This window comes from Phasianus colchicus, chromosome 8 (genome assembly GCF_987193195.1).
Source record: "Phasianus colchicus chromosome 8, bPhaCol1.hap1.1, whole genome shotgun sequence".
NCBI classification, from domain to species: Eukaryota; Metazoa; Chordata; class Aves; order Galliformes; family Phasianidae; genus Phasianus; species Phasianus colchicus.
In genome coordinates, this window is record NC_143443.1 from 21,569,104 (window position 1) to 21,587,928 (window position 18,825).

Here is an 18,825-nt window from a genome sequence, read left to right on the forward strand (position 1 = left end):
ATGTATGATGTTAGAGGTCAGACTGATGCATCTGAAGCAAAGCAACTCTGCTTTTTGTAGCAATATAAAACAATACCATTTACATTAAAAGGACTCTTCACAGGGACTTCTGAACACTGACAGCTTCCCTGATGAGACCTCACCATATTACTGCATCTTCCTCAGTAGGTTCAATTGTTCTTTAATCAGACCCAAGAAGGAATTTCTTTGATCTTACACATATGCAAAAGCAGACAAATTTACAAAGACAAATCACCAACCTCTATAAAGAACTTAATGTTTTCTGGTGAGCTCTGAGCAATAGTGATATCTATAAATTTTACTTTACTGAGAGACTTAACAGTTAATATTTAAGTCTCAAGCATGGTGCCTAGCTGTCAGTGACCAGATGACCACATTAACTTGGGGGTGGTGGCACACCAGCACTAATGCATCCGCATACAAAACTCTTACTATCTTTTATGAAAAGAACTTTGGCCGTTGTGTTGAATTCATGGGACTTGGATGCTCAGACAGTCACAAAAAATGATTGTGTATGAATCAATGAGTGAATGGTACAGTCACTACTAACGCTAAAAAAAATTATATATGTATATAAAAATTATATATTATATATAAATAGGATCCCAGCACATTATTTCAAACTGTTTATCCATCTTTGCTCATTACCAAACTATTGAAAGAGCTCTTCTCCCTTCTAGTCTTTAGCTTCCCACAGCACAAATAAACTTAGAGAAAGCGTTCTCAACAGCACTGCAGCTGTGTTTGTCCAGGTTAGCACAGGCATGTTAGAATGAAAAATCCAGGGCCACTGCCAGGGCAGATCTCAGGTCTTCAAGGGGGCAGATCAAAATCTAGTCAAGTACTTTGTGATGTGTCTATCCTGAGTTGTTCAGAGACAGTGGATGCTTGGAAAATAATGGAACTAAGGCAATGGTGAGTAAGACGCTCTCGGCCACAGTGTGAAGCATGTGGCCTAACCCACATTATATATTTCCAAACTGCTAAGCAGAAAACTTCAGCACTGTGTCCCAAGCCCTGCAAATCCTGGCAATGACCCTGACAGAAAATGTAAATATGTTACAATGAAAGCATACAAAGCACAGAACAGAGCTGTGTGTCTCAGCAACCTAACATGCCATTGTGCAGATCTGAATTAGCATACCGATCCCAAGTATCTTTCCCAGTTTTGCAAATTAAGGCCACTTGTTCATTTTGGAACCTGAATATCAATAGAAGAAAAGAAATCATGTTTCTGTCACAGTGCTGAGATAGTTCACAGCCACATCTATATGTGTTAGAATCATTTCAAACTCATCATTTATTCTCAAATTCAAAACCATTTAAATTATTCCCACCAAACCAGAACGGATTATTGAGTGCCAGAACTGAAATCTAGATTTCTTTTGAAGTCAACTGGAGCTTTGCTTCATGCAAACAAACATTTCACCTACTGAGCAAACCACAGTGCAAGCTGAGAAGAGAATCCTTAAGCCAAGGAGCTGACACCTTGCTATTTCAGATACTGATGCATTTATACACAAATGCTTGAAGAGCAGCAACTGACTCACTCTGTCCTGTTCCTCTGAATTTAACAAAGGACTGAGAGAACCAAATGCCATCCACCTGAGAATACATTTTTAAGTGGAAAAGAGGAACGATTTCCTAAAATATCTTGTAACATTAATATAACAAGTTACAGTAAATGCAATTTCCAAATGAAATATTCTGGCAGATCTGCACATCTACAGATGATAGACTATCTGTGTGGGCTCTAACAGAACACAGTTAATTCAAGTTTCCATAGAACTTAATAGGGCCAGTATTTTCTATTGAATTTAGGGAAATAAATTATCATCTATAGAATTTGAAATACATATGAAAAATTTCAGTTCCAAAGATCTCCTTTAAAATCCAATTGCATTTGTTAACAATTAACATGTTAATAGATGTTTTAAAAGCAATGTAACATCTTACTATATTACTATATTAACTTCAACAAATAACTGGGTAGCATTTGAGGCATTTCATTTAATTGGGTCTGAATGCTACTCACACAAAAGCAGATTGCACTGCACACCGATTTTTAGCAAATAAATTGTTTTGAAAGCAAAATGTATTCTGAGATTTCCCCTTTGCAGCGTGCCACGATCGATCCAGCAAAGCATACAGGCATATGCTTAATTTTACTCATGTAAGGAATCCTATGGGAATGGCAAGTATTACTTACATGCTTCAAGTTAATCACACATTTTTGTGTTTTCCTGTATTATATGGAGAATTTTAAAGTTGTCCGCAGTAAAAGTTTGTGTTTTCTGCTCTAACAATGCTTTCCTACAAACTACAATCAGAAAAGCAACCAAATATACATAGCAGTAGCACTTTATGTAAAGGACTAAGTTCTCCTTCAGAGGTAATTACTCACTGGGGTATTTGCTCACTCCCCCTGCTAATAAGAAGTGACTACAGTCTGCTCATTTACAAGAGCCCTTCACTTCTCCTGCTTTTAGCACAGAGCCTACCCACATCGTAGGGAATGTTTTATTCCAGCTAGAATTTATGAAAATTGTATTGCCATGTACCCCATTCTTTATTCAACTTTGGCTAAAACCTATTGCTGCTTCTTCAGCTTGAAAATAATAATCCTCTTTGACATCATGGTCTGCACAGCAGCTGGGGCTCCAGTACAGTAAACAGGGCAAGCAGGTGAATGGCAGCCTGTGAGCAATATTTGTATTACTGCTGTCTAAACACTTTTGAGTTTGACTGGGGAATAAACAACAGGACCTTTTAAGCAATGAAGGAATTATGTGCAGTTTTCTTTCTTGTTACCACATCTGTTCAGGCAGCTTCCCATAAAACTTTAAGCAGCATCGATGGTAGACATCCATAGTAGACAGGTGGACTCCTGTTCCCCTGCACCTTAGAGCTGAACTCGATTGCAGTGTGAGAATTTTGATGCAGGAACTTCTATTACCTCTCTCCATAATCAAAAGTCAACTGAGATTTCAGAAGTGTCTTAACAAATGTTGTTAATAACTTAATCAGCTTTCAAGACTACTTGTTCTTCCCAATTCAAAAGCAAAGACTTACAGTGTATATGTTGCCCATGGCAGCTTTGGATTTGCAATAACCAAGTACACTGCTTGACTTCTTCCAAGTTTTCTCCACTACTAAGGTTTGAATTTGAGCCAAAGCAATTTATGTTTTTCCAGTTCATAGACAAAGTCCAAATCTGCATTTTTAAAGCAGTTTTAATACTATTTTTCCTGCTTCAGTCACATTTATGTCTTTGACATGTAATGAAAAAAATCATATAATTGACATAGAGGAAGTTATAAACTGGATAACAACAGCTTTTATTTATTTTTTTAATAGAAAAATCATCTACTAAAACTAAAAAAATCCCCCAAAGGGCACAGAGGAACACAGCCAATTCTTGTTCTGCAAAGCTTGGTGCCTTTTTATACATACCCTTATCAGTGTTATCAAATCATGGCTTTATTCTAAGTCTCATTATGAACTAGGTTAAAGATTTGAATTCTTAAGTCATGCAAATTGAGATTCTTTTTTTTTAGTAAGTTTTCAATTTCATAATTGCAGATGGGATTAATAGGACTAGGATGCACTGTAGAGGATTCAAGATTATTATGGTTTTTTTTTTTAGTCTCAATTTGTATTCTCACAGCTGGAAGAGGTGGAATCTGAGCTTTGTGCTGCAGTCATACATTAAGAGTTTAAGTCTGTTCTTTTCATGGATTTTTTTTTTAATCTTGAGAGAATCAAAGAATTCTAGCATTATGTCAGCTACCTTGTATCTGGCATTTAACAATGGCACCTCTGACCTTCCCAGCTTCAGCTACATTTAGTTCTTGTTATTTTTCCCTTGTCCTCCCCAGAGAGTAAGAGGGGAAGGACATGTAGTCAGAGAAGTACTGATGAACAGCAGAATTCATTCATGTCCAGGCAACTAAGGACAATCAAGTATTCACACCGCATGATAGTGATTGAAATAAACAATAGAGGATAAGTAATGAGAGGGAAAGATGTCTCAAGAATCTTACTGATATATCTGGTGATATATCAGTATATCAGCATGCCTGTGGACAGAGGCAGAGCTGAGGTAAAGAGGCCTTAAGGAGGCTTGCAACCTAAGGTTTCTGCTGGGGGACTGAGTGCTACTTCTGGAAGCACATCTCACCTCCTCTGCTCAGGAGAGCAGATGCCCCATAGACACCAACAGCTCTCCAGAGCTCTTGCACAGCCAAACTGGGCTACTCCCAACTGCCTCATACATACCTAGAATTGTTAAAATCATGTTTGTTTGGTTTTTTTTCTCCTCAAACTGAACTATTATGATCGCTCTACGAATAGTTTTAAGAAATATTTATACCTGTCTTTTATGTATGAGAGCTGTATTTCTAGAATTTAATGTGGTCATCCTGGAACACTGTAAGTACTACATACTAATTAACTTTCAGAAGTCCTTAGTACTCAGTGGCTCACGTGAAGAAAGACGTGAATGAGGAAATCACATCAAAGTGGAAGTTCAGTGCAAGTGAGTTTTGCATTAAGTGTGCTAAACAGCTTTAATGGATGTTTGTCTGGAAACAGTGAATGGGGTATTCATCTGACAAGGATGCAGAATTACTGGAATTTCTACATATAAGACACGTATATTTTATGATAGCTCTGTTTACATGACATCAATATTTATGCCATTTATCACTTCTTACTGAGATAAGAACGTTAGGTAATTTAGGTGGTTTTTGTTTTAGGTGACTGATATACAGGAGAACATAACATTTTTATGGGAATTCTGTGATGCCTGATCTGTTGATTCAAGGCAGAACTCCAATTAAAGCTTAACTGCAGCAAGTAACTTAAACAGTGGCCTAAGGAAAAGCTACAGTAATTCTCAAAACACAGACAACAAAAATGCATTTTACCTAAATACTGTTTTTCAGTGCTACAACACAACCTTCCTTTGGAGGCCAGTTCTACAGCTACTGTGGGAAGATTTACTGATGATGATCATACCGCATGTCAGTCTGGAATGAATTTCTATACATACACTGAAATACATCCTTCCAGGATAATATGGTCATCACCACTAGTATAATGTTATAGCACATTAATCTGACTTTTGCAAACAGAGAAAACTAGAAGTAACATTTCAAACTTACTTTTTGAACTTGTTTATTATTCCACTTTCATTTTTCTTGATATCGTGCACCATCTTTTGAAGCTTCCTGTAAAATGTTAAACAAAACCAGCATTAAGATTACCATGTAGTTGAATACTCTAATATAAATTAAGAAAAATACAGGAAATGTAAGCAATAATTTTTCATGTGTCAAAAATACTTTACGTATACACAGTAAGTAGTTCAGTTGCTAAAATTGTTTGTGTATGAAGGTTTCCTTCCTTTTTAACTGAGCTTTTAGGCATGATTTGTGATATTCTTCTCCTTTATACAGTTCAGTGTGGTTTAAATCATCAGTCTAAGCAAACGCATCAAGAAAGGACACAATTGCCTAAGCTGATAGGTTAGAATATTTCAATATTAGCTCATTGTTCAGAACTGACCTTACAACATTCCACAGCAATAATGGGAACGTTTTCCAATTTACAAGAGTCATTTTTATCAATGGACATTTACCTAATTCCCATAATGCTGAATATGTAACGGGAGGGGGGGGGAAGGGGGAAGGGGGAGAACATGACACATTCCCCAGCCTCAGAATCTGAAAAGCCATTGGAGTACCTCCAAATCTCAGCTGTGAAAAATCATGACCTCAGGACTCCAATTACATGAACTGATATCTGGAATCAAATATAGTTTTTACTCATCAGCTGTACTGACCTCACTGAAAATTTGTAATCAGGTCGATTTAAAAGTTAATACCCCATTTTTGTTTTTCAGTCATCAGGTATCAGCTTTTAATGCCTCTTACCCTTTTCATTTAGGGAAAAAGTCACTGAAATCAAGGTAATTTCAAGAAGCACTGATATAATTTATTGCAAAGCCTGATTTTTATAATGAAACCTAACAGAAGGCTGAGCATCTTAGAAAAACTCCTATTGATTTTTTTTTTTTTAGTTTCTTCATACAGTTTATGTTCATCCTGTTACCTAAATTAAGGTATCCTGCATTAGAGCAGAGATGAAAGTTTCATCTCAGCCAACAAAAAAGCAAAAAGGACTTTTAAAAATTCTGCTTTCTACTCTTTCCATCATGAATTATCTATGCCAATCTCATCTTCTTGCCTATCTCATCTTCGATGCAAAGTTAGGCTACTAGACAAATGTTGGAATCTTTGCTTACAAAGACAAATAAAAACAAAATTTTCTTGCCATTATTTAAAGCTTTCTTTAAACTTGAAACCATAATATGCAGAAGGTTGAGTAATAAGTCAAGCTTTGGTTAAAAAAAAAGAAAAGCTACATTCCATCTTTGGCAATTGGAGCTCTTAAATATTAAAATAACTTTTTCAAAGGAAATTGGATTTAAAAGACAATGTCATGGCTCTGATACATAAAGGGTATTCCTAGAGCCTAAATATTTGCATGACTTTCCTTGAAGAACAATTCAACCTATTTCTTTTGAATTTTCAACTAATAAAAATGAGAACAACTGAAAAGTAATTTATTAACACATCTGTAACTTTACTTCAAAGCTCACACTATTAATTTACAGCAAAAAGATATAATGTTAAGTACTGATATTAAAAATAATAATATTAAATTGTTTATAGATGTTGAAATACTTAGAGCAATTTAATGCAATAAGGCACTACATCTATGAGGAAACCTGGGTGATATAACGAAATTCATTAAATCAGCAAATGTCGACTGAAGATCTCAGATCCTCTGCTTTTCTGTCATTTGTTTTTTCCTTTCCTCCCTAATAAATTCAGTTTCTGGTCATGCTTGAAATATCACAAATAACCATCTTCTACAGTTGACTGTTTCTGTTTTGTGCCCCAGCTGGCACCTGGCAGCGCCTATAAATGAAAAGTAATGAGGAATGAAAAGAATGAGTGGATATTTAAATGGTTTAGTTCTAGTTTGGGGAGAATAGTTGCTTGCAGGTGTTTGTGTCCTTTTTGAACAGTCTTGGCAGTCTTTCAGGAGAAATGCATGTAAGAATCTTATTTTTCCTTCCAGTATGTATGGCTGGATAGAGATAGACTTTTGGTTTGGCCCATTCGCTAGATTTAAATCTGAATGTTGTTTATTGTTAATCTCTGACATTCATAACTCTACGAATAACTCTACATTATTCTGAAAAGAAAAAAAAAAGGAGAAAAGGTGTTTTCCCATGTAGCTGAACTGAAAACAAAAGCTTATCTAGATTTGCTTATTCAAATTCCTGAAGCCATTTAATTTTGTAAGTAAAAATTGTGATAAATTAGGGAATGTCTAACACATATTTGTTATTTCTTCATTTCTTAAAGTTCCATAGCTCTCACATAAGTTGCTGCAACACTTAGTTTGTTGTCCCTAGACAGCTTGACTCAAACTGAGCCTGTGAGAACAAGCAGATAACCAATGCACTGTTACAGTGGGGAGTGTAGTAAGTCATCACATATAAATTATCTTCAGTTCAAGCAGGACACCATTTGAATCATTAAATTGAACAAATTGCAAAAACCAGTCTGTTCAGTTAGTGAACAAAAGCTGAGTTTTCTTGATATGGAAGCTGATACAAACTTAAAAATTGTAAGTTTTCCAATAATCTGACTGGTGATTTTAGAGGGACAGTAGAAAAGATGACAATCAGGTTGCAAAGTTGGAGTCTCCTGATCTTAGGAGCCTGAAAGTCATTCCAGAACAATGAAGAAAACAAAGTATGGAAGGTCATTTATACACTGAATATTTTGCATGGATCTATGCATCTGATTGGCTCTAACACTCTTTGTCTGTCTCTCAAATACTTTACTTAGGAAAGTAGCTCAAGAGGTTCCTCGAGGGAGGAATTGAACAGGACAGCGGCATTGGGAGTATCTAGGACATGCAGTCCACCATGGCCCAATGTAGATAGCCTTTGTTTCCTTCAAGTACAAAACAACATAATTCACAACACTTCTGAGTCAGGACCTTGTTAACAACTATTGATTATTCTCCAGTTGTTCTCCTGGGACTAACAGACACGGGAAACATTTAAGAACCTCAGTCAGCTAATACTAAAAATTAAGATAAACAATGCTAGTTTTATCTTGCACTGCAGTTAATATATTTAAGAGGCCAAACTTAAGAGTTATTTCTTAATTACAATCACCAACTCTTCATTCAACTTTGGCTGAGACCTTATGTAAAGTTAGGCTTGCAGATAAAGGTGTATTCTGTGTCTGTTAATCTCTGAAAATACTTTTCAGCTTTTCTGAGATCCAATTCAATTATGGTTAGATGGGGCCCTTTGATCAGAGACTCAATGCACATAAAACAGGTTTTCAAACTTCTGCTGGTTATTGTTGGCATGCAAACGAGAAGTTAAAGAGTCTTGGCTCTAAGTGTGTCTAAAAATTTTGTTTCTGGAAAATATATTAGGAATATTGAAGGGAACAACAAATAAGACTATTCAATAAATCTTTCAGCTGTACTTTTTTTTTTTATTCACTTACATTTGTATTTTGCAGTTTCACAATGGTGGGCAGTCTAGCCCACATGTTGGGCCTGTTCCAGGTAATAACTCCCTGACAACTAGAATTCCTACTATTCTAGATACTAGATAGAGTCTCTCAGATTTTAGTTTCCCTTTAAATAGTTCTGGAATGACTTTGACTGCTAGGATGCTGAAGATAGAGATCTTTTATCTTCTTTGTAGGAGCCTAACAAGAAGTGCTTGTAATTGATAGCAAGGTGTAAAGTGAAACAACAAGTATTTATGAAGTAGTTATCAGACAACATTTCCCAGTAATTGGTTAGCTATTTGTTCTGAAAAGGGAATCTTCTAGTAATGGGGAAAAAAAGAGCAAAAATACATTCAAATAAACCTGGCATGTTTTCCTATTTTTGTTTGGGACTTTGTGAACATAACTGAAGTATTACTTGCTGAAGAGAAGTTTCTCTAGTCTGGGCCCGTTCATGATGTCTTCATGCTCTCCTCTGGCTTTCTGGCTTCAGAGAATTCCACCAATATTTATTCTTTATTCTATATTAACTTTATATAACTTCATTCTTGCTCTACCCTTTTGACATTGAGAAATCCCCATATTATACTAAGGATTAGTATAGTCACTGATTAGTATAAGATTTAAATGAAAGGCAATGGGAGATTAAGCCCAGGTTTCTTATTTCTGAACTCCCTACATATTAAAACATATCAAACACTTTATTTTACCTACCTAAAGCAACAAAAGTACTGAGAAAAAAAGATTATTTTACTGTATATTAATCCATCTTGGAAATAAGATTATAGCTTACTAGAAACTATGTCTGAGACAGGAGGAGAAAGAAGGGCATTCCCTTTTCAAGTCTAAGAGTAAACCTTTCCAAAAGGGGATGCTTTTACAACCCTGTGTTGCTTTATTTTTCTTATCAGTTTTGACCTCCAGCAATTAAGGATTTTCTAATGTACTGAAAAAAGTTCACTACCTGTGACACACATATATAGGAAGCCAAAAAGGTTTATCGTTGCCAATACAATGTAGCCTGAAAAGAGGACTTGCCTTGTCACAAAATACCTAGCTGCACTTAAGGACTGGCAGAGCCGCCTGGAGATAAAAGCAAAATGGAACAAAACCACCCTCTCTTTGATCTGGTCACAGCTCAGAATATGAGGAATGTATGTGAAATGAAAGGTAGTGGATAGGCCCAGCCTGTGACACATCCACCTACTTGGAAATCAGATGGAAGCTTTTGATGTTCTTGCATGCTAGCTGTACCACAAAAGCTTTCTAAATTTAAAATAATATGAAAGAAGATATAAATGATCTGAAGAATAAAGCATGCAATGAACTTTTGACTCAGATGTGCAACAAGTTACAAAGCCCATAGACCTTAGGAGTATCTTATTTTCAGACAATTCTCTCCAATGAGTAATTTTTGAGAAATTGTATTTGTATTTTAAGTGTCTTCATGCATCTGCAAATATACATATTTAGAAAGACTGGGGATAATCTACACCTTCTGGGAACTTATCTTTAGAATCATAGAATCATCAAGGTTGGAAAAAACTTCTAAGATCATCCAATCCAGCCACCCAAATACCACCAACATTGCCCATTAAACTATTTCCCTACGTACCATATCTACATGATTCTTGAACTCCTCCAGTCACTCCACCATCTGTGGGCAGCCTGGTTCCAGTACCCAACCACTCTTTCAGATAAGTCTTTCCTAATATCCAGCCTAGGAAACCCCTTTTTGTGTACTAGGTTTTGATAATTCTAAGCAAGACTTGTGTCACCCTTATACCTTGGAGATACAATTTGGGCTTCAAGGAGCTCTCAGGGGAGACCTTGACATGACATGCTGTCAGGAAAAATTAAAGCCATGAAGATTTCAGAAGCCTGAGGAAAGAGTGTGGTCATCACCAAGGCCACCACGTGCTGCTAGGAGCAGAGAGGATCATGCTCTCTGTGGAGCAGTAAGCTCCCCCTCTTTGTAGGCTGTGAATCCATTACACTGGATCTCCAGTACACACTCTGGGTGTCAGAATTTTATCTGTACTGCTGGCTCTGTCACATGGTAAGGGAAGGCCAGTGGCAAATTACACTGCTCTACTGCAAGAATATACTATGTGGTGTCCTGGGTGGAGGGCAGACACTGCTTTTGTGCATCTGCCTGCAAGCACAAATGTGTGAACTTGCTATTGGGTGTGGTACGGTTGATGTTTTTGCAAACACAGCTAATTGCAGAATCCATAGAGAGCAGGAGAAAAACAAAAACAAGTTTTAAATGGCTCACAGGAAGTCTTCAATATAAAAAGCATGCACACTTTTGTTATCTGGAGGGCTAGAATTACACCTTCTTAGATTTCTAGCACTTACAGGACTGTCTGACTTATCTGTTGTGCCTCTTGAAAAATCCTTATCTGCACTCTGGGAGAAATTAGTTAAGGAAAGGGCAGCACTGTGAATGGATGTGTTCAGACAGAGGCTACATAAGGAAAACTTTAAGCAATATCAATACATTCAAATGTTAATTGGCCTGCATATTCTTTCTTCTTCTCCTAACTTCAGTTAGATTTTTAACTGATAATGTTCTGAAGCCAGTTCAACTTTAATTGATTGAGAAGTTACACTGTAAATCAGACAATTAAGGGCCTGGGTTAAGTTCTTATTACCCTTTGGATATAGCTGTTTCTCACTGGCAGGGCATTCTGTTGTTCTGTGTCTAGAAAGTCTAATTTTCTGAAGATAGTTACTACCTCCAGTCATTTCAGGTAATAAAAGTTCACTTTGGGTGTTGGTCTCACCTGCCTCATTGTCTTGAGAAAGGCAGCACAACAGATCAAGTAAAACAAAGTAGTTATTTCTTTCCCAAATAAATTCAAATACTTAACATTGGGAATTTGAATGAACAGGATTTAGTAAGTGCAGTCTTAGACCTAAATTAAAAAAATGAAAACATAACAAAGTAACGCTCCCAACAAATCTTACCTACTTTAGCTACAAAGCTGTACAGCAAAGATCCATTAAAAAAAAAGCAACAACAAAACATGGAAAAGTATAATGAAAATTGGAGAATAAAAGCTAAGTTATTGCAAGAAGAAAAGCAAAAAAAAGAAAGAATAAAAAATGAAAAACAACTACAGTTACTCTTGTTACTTAAAATAAGTGTGAAGCTAGATAAAGAACAGCATGCCCAGCCCCCACCTTTGCTGCTCCCTGCAGCTCATTTATTCCACTGTGGTCTCTTCAGCTGATCTTTATGTTTCTATTACTTTTTAGTTTTGTTAATAGGTGTGCAGCTGATAAAATTGAGAAAGACAGTGTTGGTGGATAAAGGGAAAGAATCCTGCTTGCTTGGGAGAAAACTTGCTTACATAGTGGGGAATTTGTAGAAGTGTCACTTGAGATCTTGGAAAGCTTGAAGCTCTTCTCTTGGCCTGTCTTCCCAAACTTAATACAGAAGCTTCTATCAACACATTACCACTAGCATGGTCTTTGTGGAAGAACACAGACCTCAATGAGCTGGGTGAAGAGCTTCATAAGATGTAGGGTTTTTTTTATTAATTTCAAATTTTATGCATCTAAACCAACTCAATTAATTACACAAAATGGTTCTTCCCTTTCACTTTTCTTCTAGTTGTTCAGTAGAAAGCAAAAGAAAATTCTCAACTACAGAAATCATCTAATTCTGCTCTTTAGGCCTCCTCCAGGTTCCTCATGCACACACCACAATGTACATACCACCTAGACCAGTGAGAGTGCAATTTCTTTGCAAAGAAATGCAGATTGGTAGCAGCTGGATAGGCAGCAGCTGGTGTTTTCTATGGCTGTGATGTGTGTACAGTGCATACAGCTATGTCTGTATGAGGCACCACAAGGCTGCTCCAGTTGCTGCTGGTCTGGGACAGTGTGTTATTGCCCCATATCTGCATTTGTCACTGCCCACCCCCTGCAATGCCTTTCATGATGGCAGAGGAGGCAACGTGCAACAGCAAGCTATCAAGAGAAGGCACTTTGATCTTTATCTCTAATGTTATCTCAAAGCTATGAGGAAAATTTGAGAGAGGCTTCCTTATAGCAAGAGGTCAATTACAGACATCTATCTGAGAGGAAGCACAATCTACAATTGTCTACTGCTGTGTTCATATGTTGCACATGAGGAAATGACAAAAAATATTTCAGCTTTTAAAAAAAGCCACTTGACAAAACATCTGAACATCCTATTCTGCTCACTTTTCAATCATCCACTATTTTGTCTAAAGGCAAAAACAGTAATTAGAGCAGGTCTGTGTTTACAGAGTACACACAGAGGCACAGAAAGTCTAAATATTGATTACACTTTTCATCTTCACATGCCCTCTAGGTAATCTTCACAAAGAAGCTGTCTATTTCTCTTTCAGTAGTAACTACCAACACAGGATAAATGAAAATGCAAAGCATGTAAAGGCATACTAAGGGGGTCTGGAGCACAAGTCTTCCAAGGAGCAGCTGAGGAAACGGATGGTACAGCCTGGAAACGAGGAGTCTCACAGGAGACCTTATTACTCTCTACAACTACCTGAAGGGAGGTTATAGTGAAATGGGGATCAGTCTCTTCTCCTGTGTAACCAACAATAGAGGGAATAGCCTCAAGTTGCACCAGGGAAGTTCAGGCTGGATATCAGGAAAAATTTCTTCTCCAGTCAGAGTGGTCAGACATTGGAACAGGCTGCCCAGAGAGGTGATGGGGTCACTGTCCCTGGAAGCATACTAGAAACGTTTAGATATTGTACTAAGAGACATAGTTTAATGAGGAGATACTGGTGGAAAGTGGATGGCTGGACAGGATGATTTTGAAGGTCTTTTCCAACCTCGGTGATTTTATGATAATACATTTGACACAATTAGTCCTAACATGAAATTAAACAGTATAACTAATTTGAGGTGACAGGGAATTCTTCAAAATGAAAAGACCTTGCTGGGACATGGACAAGGAGCCCTGATTCTCTACAGGCATATACAGATTTATCAACAGTGCAAAAACAATGGAAACCCTTTCTATGGCACTGACTCTGGAAGAACTGCTTCCTCCTTTTGGATCAAGGCTGAATCTTGTTCTGAGTATGCATGGACTGTATGTTAATTCCACTTTCATAATGTTAGCTATGTACTTAAGTTTTGTTTAGAGGTCTTGCTAACATGGGCACATAAGCACTGACATGAGATGAATAAATTGACTTCATAACCTGAGTGCAGTCTTCATCAGTGTCATAACGAAATACATTTTCTAATTTACTGATTTTAATCTGGAAAGTAGAGAGATTGCAAAAGAATAAAACATGCTGTTTTTTCTATGAACTGGAAACTTTATGGTCTCTATAGTTTGAAGGCAAAGTACTCGGTGTGCACTTGAGGAAAGGGAAGCTTTTCTAAACAGCCTCTTAACTCTTCTTAAAGCAGAGTGTATTCATAAGCACAATGGGCTGCATTTGCTCTACCAAATAGTGCTCTGACAACCAAACAAAACAGAGCAGATCTTCTACATATGGGATTAAACTGTGTCCTATTAGCCTACTACTAATGACAAAATATGCCCAGATATCTTAGTGCTCCCCAGTATTTGTAAATAACCAAGTTTTGTTCCAAGAGTAACTTTTATGTAAATAAGTGCTAGTTAAGGTGAGTAGATGTATACTGAGAGTGATTGTTTTCATCCTTGCTCAGCATGAAGAAAAAGCCTGTAGCTGGACTTTCAGCATGGTCTCTGAATTGTTCATTATGGCCTTGTACTTTTTACTGTTCTCTAAGATTTGTCTCCGCTCTCAAGCAGTTTCCTCTCCAGAACTGCTTGAGCTGGAAAGAGACTGAAATTCCATTGTTCTTCTCTAAAGCATAATGTTTTTTGGACTTCTGGTCTTTCACTTACTTCTTAGCAATTGAAGTGTAGCAACCAGTTACCTCTGTGTACTTTTGGTCAAGTCATGCAATTTTTATAGGATAAATCAGATTTTTTTTGTGCCCTCAACATTAGATTATCATAAATTTTTAAATTGAATGCCTTTAACATTAGAATTCCTTTTAGCTGAAGTGATTTAGTCATCTGTTTAGAATCAAAAGAAGAAAGGTATAGGAAAATGGACACATTTTGACACATCTGCTGAACATCAACCCTTCTGTACTCAGGCTGAAAGTGTTTCTCCTCCAGCAACAGGAGAATTATATCCACAGATGTGGGTGGCACAGGTATGGAACTAACAGAAGTTGTGACTGCACAGATGCGTAAGTTAGACATGGATCTATCTATTTTGTTTATTTTTATGCAAATGACCACATTTTATTAGAACTTCAGAGAGACATTCTGGTCTGTATAGTTATACCCACTATCTTACATAGGCTACCATTTAAAAGAGACCTTCTCCTCTCATTTTAGCATCAGACACTAAATTGTTTTTTGATTTTGCCAAACTAGGTATCAGCAAGATCAGATTCAGCTCATCATATGGCTTTGGGAACCCCAGTGCCAGTGTGAGAGTGATGAGTTCCAGGGTAAGCAAGGGATTGAGAGGGTGGAAAAAAGGGACCTATTATTCTGACTATATTAAATTGGCTGCATAACTGCACTTTCAGTGGCACTTAGCTGCTTCTGCACTTCTTGTACAGTTGCCAGTGTCTGTATTTTAAGACAAAGAAATCTTGTAGCCATCTAGTCTGCCTATTTGTATTCATAGGCACTTTTCCCAGTTACCCCTGCATTAAACATCATGAAGACACATTCATGCTTTTCTATTATTGATCTAAAAGGCATTATTTTAATTCTTCCTCAAGTATTTACTATGTAGCATATCATTTCTGTTGGGATCATAAACTAGCATGGCACATCTTCGGTTATAATTGGAAAATGAACTTGTCAAAAAATATACATACTAACAGATTAGGAATAAATATACTATCACAATTTCTGACCTTCTTTTGCCCTTCAGTTGTTTAATATGGCTACCACAAAGCAAACTTACATCGTGTGCATGATCCTTTTGTATTCTACCAAAAATTTAAGATGGTTCCTAGAGCTAAATAAGAAAATACTACAAATTTCAGCCATTGTTTTCCATCAGTTCTCCAATTCTTATCTGCTGACATTTGCTTTAAAAAGGAGATGATGAAGACATTTGTTTATCTATCATATTTAATGTACTTTCTTGTATTTAGACTACAAATATTACACAATACCAAAACCAGTCCACTAATGCAATGATCATTTTAAGAAATACATGACATGTATAAGAAAAAATGATGTACTGAGAAGACATATACTTTTCTATCAGGGACTTATAAATCATCTGCAGAAGATAGCTAGAAATGACTTGTGATTCTTGTAGTCAAATTCTTTCTTGTGAAATAAGTAGTTTTGAAGTATTTCCATTTAATACTTCTAATAGAGTGGGTCACAAACTTTCCTACAGAGTAACTTGCTACACTATAATCCTGAACCACACTGATACAACGCACTGAAAGGAAACATTCAAATTTTTAAAGTGTCAAAAATATCACTGCAGTTAATATTACACCATGCTGACGTAAGATGATCTGAACTCCAAGCGTCATCATTTTTTTTCAGTTACTGTTCCATGAGAAATTGAAACCTTATTTTTTTTCCTCCCTTTAAGTTTAGTCCAAAGGTTGGAACTGCCTGCAACATTGGAACTCCAGAATATACTCCTCCTTTAAGCAAAACTCAAAAGCACTGGAATTCTTAACAATGTTTAAAAATGTTTCAGTTATACCTTTTATGGTCCATTACGATCTTGAATATAGTTAATTGGGACTTCTGATCAGGTTAAGTGTTTTCTTCCAAAATTAAGTGCACCAAGCAGAGCTAAAACTTGACTCCATTACTCTTGATTAACTTTTCAGCCACTTACTTAAAAAGCTTTACTTCCAAAAACTATTTGATAACACTAGATAGATAGAACACTATATAGCACTATATATAACACTATAGCACTATAGATAACACTAGATAGGAGAACAGATCAAAGAGGAATTTTCCAAGGAGAAAAAAAAAAGAGCGCCACTAAAAACAATACTTATTTTCAAATAAAGAAGTACTTCCAGTAATTTTTAACAATGTGGGGATGCCTTCCCCCCATTTTGATGATGCTGTTTCCCATATGCTGACTCAAGCCTTAACGATGTGGATTTTTTTTTTTTTTTAAATGAGGTTTTGATTGTGATATTATTCTTCCAAAAGATAAGCAACTATCACATTCTAATGTAGTAGCAGTAAGTTTAGAAAGATTCTGTAACACAAAACTATTTTGCCCTGGCATCAACATATCAGCTGGGTACATGCAATGTCACATTGTGATTTAATATCCATCCCTCTACACAGCTACATGGGGTATAGTTTTAAACTAATGATGAAAAAGGTTATGCAAAATTTCCTTAAGTATTTTAATTTTTTTCCATGACCTCGAAAATTAACTTATTGCTTTACTCTGCTGGCAATTGGCCATGCATTTTCTGAAATAAAGAACAGCAAATATTTAGATCCAATCTTCATGACTAGCTTTCACCAAATAACTCTTAGTCAGAGGCCATAGATGATGTGATCTGAATCTTATTGTTGTTTTGGCAAATTCCACTATTGTTGACAGTTGTTTTGATAGAACTAAAATGTCCCTAAAAGACCTAATTTTATTTGAAAGAGTATACATGTGATACTAGGATATGCTAGGCCAGCGATTTTGCCAGCATAGTAGAATGATACAAAAGGTAATCAGCACAGTCAATCTCATAAACAGGCTTAGTGCAAACCTAGATTCTACTGCTGCATTACTGACTGCATTAAACAAGGAGTCTTCAGTACAGTTTCAGTATTTCACGGCACACTTTTGTCTGTAATGCTATATTATCTTTTAAAACACAGGTAGACCACAATCACACGGTTTTCTATGAACAGCTTCATAGGCAGGATGTTGTGGATAAGAATAATGCACTACATGTTCATGTTTAAAAACCAGTAAAGTAGCTTGGCAGACTGACAAAGATTGGTCCAAGCAAAATGACAGTCAGAAAGAAAGACAGTGATGAAGAAAAAAAGGCCAAAATTTTCAAGGAATTGTTCTTATGAAATGGTTGTGCAGAGAGAAGTTAGGAAATTAGGACAATATATGCAGGGTGAAGGCTGAAGCAAGGGCAGAGAGAAAGAAACAGCAAGAGCATTTAGCTGGGGAACCTGAAAGAAGGGAATTTTACAGAGGTATCTGGGGAAGTGTACATTTCAAATCTAGTTCCATTCCAAAGTCCAGAGGTGAGACTGTTTAACTGAAAGTGAGAGGAAATAGAGATTACGTGGCTTCCTTGTTTAATTCCAACTCTATGTTTTCAATGACAAACTGGGTCTAATAAACCCATAGAAAGAACTCTTACTGATACTCATCAGCACATTTACTTTTTTTTACTTTTTCCCCACTCCTGGAAATTTCAACTTCAGAGGCTGTATACAGCCATCACTGTGGCTTCACATTCAGTTCAGCCAAAACATGGGTGCACCACAAGAACTGCTGCTGTGACAGTTACCCCACAGTAGAAAATTATTAGGAGAGAATGGGAGCTGAGACAAAGGGCTGCTGGAGGTAGCAAGGGCAGCTGGAGGCCTTCAAGGTCATTTCTGGCTGAGTGCCTAAGGCTAAAGGCAGCTGGGGCTTGTGCTAAAAGAGACAGGACAGGTAGGAGAGCAAAACTGAGGAATTGTGACTTGAGAAGAAACAGTCATGAGTAGAAGGGGTCATCTGGAAACCTCTTAGCATAGGACAGTTCTTCTGATGTGAGTCCTTGGAGTGCTAAGCGGAGTACAATTGCATAGGCTTTCCTCTGGAGGCTATATAACTAAAAGGTAAAAGATATTAGAGCTGGGTATGGACTCAGGTGCCCAGTTCTATCTTATAGAGAATCCCATAACTTGCCTTGAAACTCTAGTTTCTTTTCTTGATGAGCTTTTATTCTAAAATAATCTGTAAAATTTGACTTGAAGAAAAAAAGGAGATGAAGTTTCTAATTCCTCCTTTTCACTACTAACAAGGATTAATTAGTAGAACCAATGTAATAAAAATATTTTCTAACAATGCATAACTAATATTCAGATACCTCCAATTTATTTTCTCAAAAAAGGAGATACTCCCCATGATAAAATGTGCTATACATAGAAATTATCAGTTTAAGATTT

General features: G+C 36.6%; 1 protein-coding gene across 5 annotated transcripts in view; it reads right to left on the reverse strand.

The window, feature by feature from the left end:
- BLNK (B cell linker) overlaps positions 1-18,825 on the reverse strand; it is a 111,319-nt gene that overhangs the window by 21,011 nt on the left and 71,483 nt on the right. For 3 of the 5 annotated variants that reach the window (XM_031597709.2, XM_090145277.1, XM_031597711.2), the window contains 2 exons: positions 5,187-5,252; positions 1,166-1,222 (listed from right to left, as the gene is read on the reverse strand). In XM_031597709.2, the coding sequence (XP_031453569.2) occupies positions 1,166-1,222; positions 5,187-5,252 (123 nt within the window). The remainder of the gene's footprint in view (positions 1-1,165; positions 1,223-5,186; positions 5,253-18,825) is intronic. The other 2 variants (XM_031597710.2, XM_031597712.2) reach the window with 1 other exon arrangement.